Source organism: Salvelinus alpinus, chromosome 9, assembly GCF_045679555.1.
Source record: "Salvelinus alpinus chromosome 9, SLU_Salpinus.1, whole genome shotgun sequence".
Lineage (NCBI taxonomy): Eukaryota > Metazoa > Chordata > Actinopteri > Salmoniformes > Salmonidae > Salvelinus > Salvelinus alpinus.
This window is the reverse complement of record NC_092094.1, coordinates 37,638,834-37,648,667: the sequence shown is the minus strand read 5'-3', so window position 1 is coordinate 37,648,667 and position 9,834 is coordinate 37,638,834. Positions and strand designations below refer to the sequence as shown.

The following is a 9,834-nucleotide window of genomic DNA, read 5'->3' as shown; positions in this document are numbered from 1 at the left end:
ACATTATCGAACAAAACAAAAATTTATTGTAGAACTAGGATTCCTGGGAGTGCATTCTGATGAAGATCATCAAAGGTAAGGGAATATTTATAATGTAATTTCGTATTTCTGTTGACTCCAACATGGCGGAGAAATGTTGTTTATATCTGAGTGCCGTCTCAGATTATTGCATGGTTTGCTTTTTCCGTAAAGTTTTTTTGAAATATGACACAGCGGTTGCATTAAGAACAAGTGTATCTTTAATTCTATGTAAAACATGTATCTTTCATCAAAGTTTATGATGAGTATTTCTGTAATTTGATGTGGCTCTGCAATTTCTCCGGATATTTTGGAGGCATTTCTGAACATGGCGCCAATGTAAACTAAGATTTTTGGATATAAATATGCACATTATCGAATAAAACATACATGTATTGTGTAACATGATGTCCTATGAGTGTCATCTGATGAAGATCATCAAAGGTTAGTGATTAATTTTATCTCTATTTCTGCTTTTTGTGACTCCTATCTTTGGCTGGAAAAATGGCTGTGTTTTTTTGACTTGGTGGTGATCTAACATAATCATATGTTGTGCTTTTGCTGTAAAGCATTTTTGAAATCGGACACGATGGGTAGATTATATATTATATAATATTTTTGAATTTCCCGCGCTGCCTTTTCAGCGGAATGTTGTCGAGGGGTTCCGCTAGCGGAACACGTGTCCTAGACAGGCTTTAACTACACTGAACAAAAATATAAAATAAACAACTTCAAAGATTTTACTGAGTTACTGTAACAAAGACGCTGAGAGTCGAGAAGCAGGTGAAATGTTTAATAAAACAACAAACAAGACACCATAACAGTAGCATCTACGCATAAACACAGGAACAATAGTGACTGAGGAAAGAACCAAAGGAAGTGACAGATATAGGGGAGGTAATCAGGAAGGTGATGGAGTCCAGGTGAGTATCATGATGACGTGCAGGTGTGTGTAATGATTGATGCCAGGTGTGCGTAATGATGAATCCCAGGACCGGTGGTTAGTATACCTGCAACGTCGAATGCTGGAGGGGAGGAGTAGGAGTAGACGTGACAGTTCCAGTTCATATAAGGAAATTGGTCTACTGAAACGAAATCATTAGGCGCTAATCTACGGATTTCACATTACAGAGAATACAGATATGCATCTCTTGGTCACAGATACCTTAAAAAAAAGGTAGGGATGTGGAACAGAAAATCAGTCGGTATCTGGTGTGACCACCATTTGCCTCATGCAGAGCTACACATCTCCTTCGCAAAAAGTTGATCAGGCTGTTGATTGTGGCCTGTGGAATGTTGTCCCACTCCTCTTCAATGGCTCTGTGAAGTTGCTGGATATTGGCGGGAACTGGAACACGCTGTCGTACACGTCATCTATTGAGCATGTTTGGGATGCTCTGGATTGACATGTCTGGTGAGTATGCAGGCCATCGAAGAACTGGGACATTGTCAACTTCCAGGAATTCTGTATAGATCCTTGCGACATGGGATTGTGCATTATCATGCTGAAACATGGCTATTGCGGCGGATGGATGGCCGGAACAATGGGCCTCAGGATCTCGTCATGGTATCTCTGTGCTTTGAAATTGTCATCGATAAAATGCAATTGTGTTCGTTGTCCGTAGCTTATGCCTGCCCATAGCATAACCCCATCGCCACCATGGGGCTCTGTTCACAACGTTGACATCAGCAAACCACTCGACCACACGATGCCATACCGTGATTCATTGAAGGTGAGCATTTGCCCACTGAAGTTGGTTACCATGCCGAACTACAGTCAGGTCAAGACCTTGGTGAGGATGACGAGTGTGCAGATGAGCTTTCCTGAGACAGTTTCTGACAGTTTGTACAGAAATTATTTGGTTGTGCAAATCCACGGTTTCATCAGCTGTCCAGGTGGCTGGTCTCCAACGATCTCGCAGGTGAAGAAGCCAAATGTGGAGGTCCTGGGCTGGCGTGGTTACATGTGGTCTGCGGTTGTGATGCTGGTTGGATGTACTGCCAACTTCTCTAAAATTAAGTTGGAGGCAGCTAATGGTAGAAAAAGGAACATAAAATTCTCTGGCAATAGCTCCGGTGGACATTCCTGCAGTCAGCATGCCAATTGCACGCTCCCTCAAAACATGAGACATCTGTGGCATTGTGTTGTGTGACAAAACTTCACATTTTAGAGTGGACTATTGTCACCAGCACAAGGTGCACCTGTGTAATGATTATGCTGTTTAATCAGCTTCTTGATATGCCACATCTGTCAGGTGGATGAAATGATCACCAATAGAGATGTTAACAAATTTGTGCACAACATTTGAGAGAAATAAGCTTTCTGGGATCTTTTATTTCAGTTCTTAAAGCATGGGACCAACATTTTACATGTTGCGTTTATATTTTTGTTCAGTGTATTTTGTCATGTGACTAACCACAGATCAAGATACATAAAAGTAGCATTCTCCAGGGATGCAAACAATAATTCTAATTGCATGGTCACAAATAGGAACTAATTTATTTCTGACCAGGATTTGACATTTATTTTATCAGATTTTTCAATGACACTCAAACAACTTCACAAACAATTTTCTCGAAAAATTGTGACACAAAACCAGTGGTTGTTGATACAAAAATCTTACAAACCACATACTGTACGATGTACTCTTTCTAAGGGTTACATGTTATATGATATTTATGTGTTTGTCCTTGAGCTATGAAGATGAGTCTGTGAGTGTAGGTCGGTGTATCATGGCTTTTATGAATTTATGAATGTGCGGTCTTTGAGACAACAACTCTCCTCTTGGAACTGGTCCTGAAAAGTTGTTCTTATAGGAGTGTTTATATCTGGACATACACACACGTACTCACCAGCGCTCCTGTGCTGTATCGTATTGTTTGGTATGACAGTGTGGTATTATTTTAGGCTTTGTGATGGCCTGTATTGTTCCCCAGTGGGGTCTTTTGTGTTGGAGGGCTATGGTGACGCTGCAGGGGCAGGTTTGTGCTGACGCTGGCCTGTAGGGATGACAGAGCCTGATATGGCCGTATGACTGGTCCAGAGAGTCAGCAGCAAAGCAGCTCAGAGATGGAGTAGGACCTGTGCACGTACACACTCTCTCATACACATTCTTAATAACAGTTTGTTCATCCAACTGAAGCGCAGCCATGCAGGAATCTCCTGGCTCTATTGGTGTGGATGGAGGTTATGCCAGTAATGTGCCTGCCTTCCTCACCAAACTGTGGACCCTGGTCGAGGACCCGGACACCAACCATCTCATCTGCTGGAGTGCTGTGAGTACCTGAAGAACTGACACTTCTGGTTGGTTAAAGAGAGTTAGCGGTCTTTCATACAGTGGAATATATTTCATGTGTTTGATAGAAATTACAAGATAGAGAAGTCCTGTTTTAGTGAATATTCTACTTGTCTATTACTCAAGGATAGTTCTATGTTTGAACATCAAATCAATTGGTGACCATTTATACCCGGGTTAAAAAAACAAGATATCTGTTTAAACCTTTGGTTAACTCAACACGTGCCTGCCTTGCAATTCATCAGTGAAATTAGAAAATGCCTTTGTCTTGTTCCCTTCATAAAAGCATGGAAAATGTAATAAAAAAATGACTAGTATGTCAGCATTGTGTCTATAAAGGAGTGGTGAGACCACACACTAAGCACCCCTCGACATCTTTGTTTTTGTACCTGATACTGTTATGCCGAAGACTAACACTAAAATAATGTGACACTGCAGGGCTCTTCAACCTTTTCTTGCACAGAATGAAACAAAGTTGTATTTCCGACATCACAACTAGGAAGTTCCAATGAGCACGTGAATGCAGGATATCTTCACCGCTACATGGCAAAACAGTTCTGTTTAAAACACTACCAAGATTTGAATTTAGTTCAACTACCACCAAGTAGTTTAATTACTAGTTGAACTACATGTAGTTCACTAGGCTACTCCACAACACTGATCTAGAAAGGTAACACATTTTCACTTATAGCAGCTGTTTAGCTTGTTAAACAAAGATTAGCCATAGGTTGGCAAAAAAATGTATATCCAAGTCAAGAAATAAAGTTGTCATCATTAGAAAGAAGACATGCTCCTCTTTTCTACTGAAAATGTATTTATTCTGTTGTTGCTAGCAATATTCATAAAGACATTGGAGGGGAATTCTCTACAAATATTTTCGCTGACCCCAGGTTGATTACCTCTGTGCTACTAGACTTTGACTAAGTGACAAAAGTCCATAATCTTGTCATTGATTTACTGTTAAATAGGTTGTGTACAGCTTACTGATAAATGTGTTTCTCCCTCAACTTTCATTTCAGCTTTTAGCATACTTAAATTCTAAGAAATGAAAAAGGGAAGTGGCTAAGATTCCCCTGTCTGCTCGAATCCAGAGTCTTTTCAAAAAGAACTAGCATATGCAAGTAAATATTTAATATGGACTTCTTGTTGTAAAGCAAATAAGACTTCCTATTTGATCAACCTTCACATGATTTATAGGACTGAGCCTTATATGGTTTTGACACTAACGTCCTTGACTAAAAAGCATTAATCTGTGTCTGGAAAACTGGTTCTGAATGTTGAATTGAGGTAGTCAATGGCCAATCAGTGGTTCATAGAACTTAAACACAAACCCCTATTTTGGTTCTGTCCCTCAGACTGGAACCAGCTTCCATGTTTTTGACCAGGGCAGGTTTGCCAAGGAGGTGCTGCCAAAGTACTTCAAACATAACAACATGGCCAGCTTTGTCCGTCAGCTCAACATGTGTGAGTACCTCTCCTCATCACTAAAGAATAAAGACCCTCTCGGATATTTAGCAGTATTTAGAAGTGAATAGTGTAGGAATGACTTGTGTATTGTGTAGGTACTGTAGGATAGGCATTCATTTGAGGGTTTGTGCCTCTGGAGGTGTGTGCGTGTTGTTGTGTGCCGCTAACTGTGGACTGGTGTGCAGATGGCTTCAGGAAGGTGGTGAACATAGAGCAGAGTGGCCTGGTGAAGCCAGAGCGAGACGACACAGAGTTCCAGCACCTCTACTTCCTGCAAGGCCACGAACACTTGCTGGAGCACATCAAGAGGAAGGTGAGACAGAAACCTAGGAAATAAAACACACACACACCAACAAAGTACACATGGTAAGACCTCTGTGTGTGTTTAGGTCTCAATTGTGAAAAGTGAAGAGACTAAAGTACGACAGGAGGACTTGAGTAAGCTGCTGTATGAGGTGCAGATGCTGCGCAGTCAACAAGAGAACATGGAGTGTCAGATGCAAGACATGAAACAGTAAGTAGGAAGAACAGTGTGCTGATACAACGCATCAATCATAACTACATCCACAATGTATGACACATGCTAAATCAATACAGTTACAAATATCAGTACTGTAGTTGGTTTAATGCTATGAAATTTAGTTTGAGGCACTGAACTGGGACAAAACATATTACTAATCATACTAAGCCATATGCAACAGAGTCAAAGCAACTCATAGTCCATCCTCAGTAGTCCATGCATTGTCCCTGGCCGCATTGTATGTTCCAATGGTTTGGTCTATTGTCTACATTGGTTGAAGAGAACATTCAGCTGCTCACCTGACCGTTGCGCCCTATAATAGTGTCCGGCGTGCTGGTCAGGTGCATGCGTCAGGTAGCAGTACAGGTGGTCTTGTCATATGTCTCTGTCTGATCTGGAATAGGTGGATGACATTTGGCTGAGCACTCAGATATGACACATCAGGGTGAACAGGCTGAAATCAGAGCATTGCCTAGTCACACCATTTAATCACACATAGATCACACACATGCGGGGTGGTGAGTGAGGGGGTGGATAATGAAGTGGTGAATGTCACAGTGGTCTGTCTTACTCCTCCAGGCAGAATGAGGTGCTGTGGAGAGAGGTGGTCTCACTGAGACAGAACCACACCCAGCAGCAGAAAGTCATGAACAAGGTGAGAACCTCTGAACAAACATGACAATACAGTGTGTGTGTGTGTGTGTGTGTGTGTGTGTGTGTGTGTGTGTGTGTGTGTGTGTGTGTGTGTGTGTGTGTGTGTGTGTGTGTGTGTGTGTGTGTGTGTGTGTGTGTGTGTGTGTGTGTTAGAGAGCGAGCGACAGGGGAGGAGTCAAAGTGTGTTACTTTGGTGCAAATCTCAGAAACCCAGACGGCGGAACATTGGTACATTGTAAGAGGCAACCCGTCTGTCTAGAGAAACTACTTAGTGCTGCGTCATTCTCTGTTTTTTGCTCCTTTATAGCTGATTCAGTTCCTATTCAGCCAGATGCAATCAAACACACCCAGCACTGTAGGAATGAAGAGAAAGCTGTGAGTATACTGCTTCTCTTTGTAGTGCGTGCCCACACACACACACACGTACACACACAAAGGCTAAGATTAACAATACATGCACTCAAAAACACACACACAAACACACCTGTATGTACATACACTCATTAACACACTATACTAACAAATCGACAATAGTAACACAAACACTGCAGTGGGAACGGCCAACTCAGCTAGATGTGGTCAGCTGACGCGCTGCACAATCACAGTTGAGATGAATGGAGCTGAATGCTGAATCAGACCTACTGAGCTCTAAGCCCCTCACACACACACACACACACACACACACACAATCACTCACCCCCCCCCCCCTCCCATCCTCTCACACCCACACCACTCCACTTAACCAGGGCGCATGACCCTCTATCCTCTAAGAGAAATGCACTGTCAGCTTGTGTGACCCGTGTGAACAAATCGGTCGAAGGACAAGGCACAGTCACATGCAACGCTCATATGTTCGCAGGTAGCCTAGTGGTTAGAGCATTGGGCCAGTAACCAAAAGGTTGCTGGATCGAATCCCAGAGCTGACAAGGTAAAACATCTGTCGTTCTGCCCCTGATCAAGGCAGTTAACCCATTAGAAGACGTGGATGTCGATTATGGCAGCTCCTCTCTGATTCAGAGGGGTTGGGTTAAATGCGGAAGACATATTTCAGTTGAATGCAATCAGTTGTACAACTGACTAGGTATGCCCTTTTCTCTCATTACAGCTGTCATGTCCATAACACCTAAAGATTTACAATCACAACTGACTCTACATTAACTGGACATTGTTCACATTCATCACTGTGGCATAGCTGTGTTCTACAATACAATTCATGTTGTCATTGTGCCCTGCTGTTTGTGCTTAGTATTGGTTGCAGAAAATTAAACTGATAGAGATATGGCATTGTGTACACAGCCTTGGTAAAATAGAAACAGTAGTGGCTGGTATAAGATGAAAGAAATAAAATATCACAAGTCAATTACATAGTAATTACACTAACATACATTTAACTTTTCTCAGTGGTTGAAAAGCAAGTGGGTTATTCTACGTGTTCTACAGAAGCCAAGCTAGTTTCTCAATACGACCACTGCTTTCTTAGTCCCCCTTGCAATAGAGGTTACAGTTACTTCCCCTTATCCTTGGCTCTCATCCAGTAAAGACGAGCAGACACGGCTCTCTATGGCTCTGTCAGTTCCATGGCATGTCATTGCACAAGAGTATTTCCATTGACTCGCATTGTTTTCTCAATATTCCCCTCATGGTGATGCCTGGCCCACCCAGTCCACTCATGTTGGATGTTGGCTCCACCACACCCCCAGCCTCTAAGTTCAGTCATAGCCACCAAATGGAGTCCCTGCATGAGCCCTTCTATATCCAATCGGTGAGAACCCACTCTACCTTTTTGCTAGTTGTACTGCATTTATAGTTTCCATTTAGCATTGGGACATTATGATTATCATAAAATAAAACCCTTTATATTTTGAACTGCATAGTGACTGTCAGGCTGTGAGCTTCACAACCCTTTCATCAAACTCTTACTGCTCCTTCTCTACAGCCATCTACAGAAACTGCCTCTTGCTCCAATAGTGCAATGACAGGAGGACCAATCATATCAGACGTTACAGAAATGTCACAACCCACCAACATGGCCATTCAAATGCAAACAGAGGAGACAAGGTGAGGATCAAAGGTCAAAGTCACCTTTTATCCTGTAGTGATTTCCAAAGTAAAAAAATCCAGTATCTAGTCTTATTCAGCAGGACTGATATAAACAGATAAGACTGCTGTGTTTCTGTCCCCACACAGGGATAAGTGTATGATGCTGATCAAAGAGGAACCAGTGAGCCCAGGGGTGCGAGGCCGGGGGGAGGGTGTTCCACTGGGCTCCTGTGAGGTGTGTTCTGAACCCCCTGTCCTCCATGTTGCCATGGTACAGTCCGTCCTGGAGGGCAGAGGGTCTGGAGCAGAGAGGAGGAGCAAGAGACCTGCTCTGGAAAGGTACACCCCCCCCCCCCCCCCCCCCACACACACACACACAGAGAAACAGCAACAGCTCTACATTGTTTTATTTTATTACATATTAATGTATTGTTTTCAAGTGTAGCCCAAGTAGTGTGATATGGTGTGTGTGTTGTAGACCAGAAGTACCTGATGCTGTAGAGAATGTGGACATGAGTCTGGAGGACTTGCAGCTTCTCCTGAGGACCCACCAGCAAAGTGTGGAGCCCACCGCTGCTGTCATAGATGTGAGTAGGACACTCCGAAGCTTTGGCAGACAGTGTGTTTAAAGCCTGTCTCCCGGAAGCATGGGGGAAACAACGTTACTGCAGAAACAGGCATAATAGTTCCCATGTGAAGTTTCTCTTCAATAGATAAGAGTGATAACAGTGATCACAGCAGCTCATACTGATATGACGCTGTTCTGTCTTTACAGCCATTCAATTTCAACCTGCCCTTGAGTGAGTGGAACTTTAATGATATGGAGTCCAACCTAAAATCAGTGAGTAGAATATGTTTATGGTGTTTGAATTAGCTCTGCACAGATATTATATCTTGAAGTGTAGTTATATATTCAGTGAAATCAACCAGTCAGTAAAGTCAACACAAGTTATGAGTTACTGTGATTTTCCACTAGTTGCCACAGTTAAAATGGTTAAGTTAAAATGGTACATATCGTAAAATTCTGTCTTAATATAAGGTTAGCAGTGTGGTTTAGGTTAGGGTTAAGATTAGGTTTAAAATCAGATTTTAAGAAAAAAAATTGAACTAGGCTGGGTTTGACTTTGTCTGTGGTAACTAGTGACGACCATTACTGTGTCAGCCATAAATGACTGGCTTTAGTCAGACAAAGGCAGGTAATGGTAAAACAACTTGTCAACATTTGACCTCACTTCTTGGGAGTATGAATCAGTGTGTGCTGTGAAGGTAGCCTCTCTGTAGTTGGTTTATAGTACTGGTCAGGGTTGTCTTTAGTAGTATCTAATCCCCCCATGAAACACGTGTTCCAGTACATGTTTCAGAGCCAGGAGGCAGAGGCTTACCCCAACGCTGGATGTGAGGAACAGTAACGGCTTGACAGATCAGCTGACACAGGCTAGTCCTGAAAAATAAAGGTACAGTAAGTCATTTTTTGTGGGTATCTGTACTTTACTATTTATATTTGACAACTTTTACTCCACTACATTCCTAAGAAAATATTGACTTTTTACTCTCATACATTTTCCCTGACACCCAAAAGTACTCGCTACATTTGGAATGCTTAGCAGAACAGGAAAATGGCCCAATTCACACACTTATCAAGAGAACACGTGGTCATCCCTACTGCCTCTGATCTAGCAGACTCGATAAACACAAATACTTAGTTTGTAAATGATGTAAGTGTTGGAGGGTGCCCCTCGCTATCCAGACATTTTTAAACAAGAAAGCCATGCTGTCTGGTTTGCTTAATATAAGGAGTTTAAGTGATTTATAGCATTTACATTTGATACTAATGTATAT

General features: G+C 42.3%; 1 protein-coding gene and 1 long non-coding RNA gene across 2 annotated transcripts; one reads left to right on the top strand and one right to left on the bottom strand.

Moving 5' to 3' along the window:
- The first annotated feature begins 3,168 nt into the window (after nucleotides 1–3,168).
- LOC139584761 (heat shock factor protein 4-like) lies at nucleotides 3,169–9,449 on the top strand. The gene is made up of 12 exons (XM_071416952.1): nucleotides 3,169–3,294; nucleotides 4,670–4,778; nucleotides 4,967–5,094; nucleotides 5,171–5,295; nucleotides 5,881–5,956; nucleotides 6,263–6,330; nucleotides 7,618–7,717; nucleotides 7,892–8,013; nucleotides 8,143–8,334; nucleotides 8,474–8,582; nucleotides 8,771–8,836; nucleotides 9,345–9,449. The coding sequence occupies exons 1-12, from the start codon at nucleotides 3,169–3,171 to the stop codon at nucleotides 9,402–9,404; spliced, it is 1,281 nt and encodes a 426-aa protein (XP_071273053.1). The 3' UTR covers nucleotides 9,405–9,449.
- LOC139584762 (uncharacterized) lies at nucleotides 4,982–8,606 on the bottom strand. The gene is made up of 3 exons (XR_011676822.1): nucleotides 8,485–8,606; nucleotides 5,601–5,695; nucleotides 4,982–5,107 (listed from the first exon to the last, which is right to left on the bottom strand). It is a non-coding gene; the product is annotated as an uncharacterized lncRNA (long non-coding RNA).
- Nucleotides 9,450–9,834: the final 385 nt, after the last annotated feature.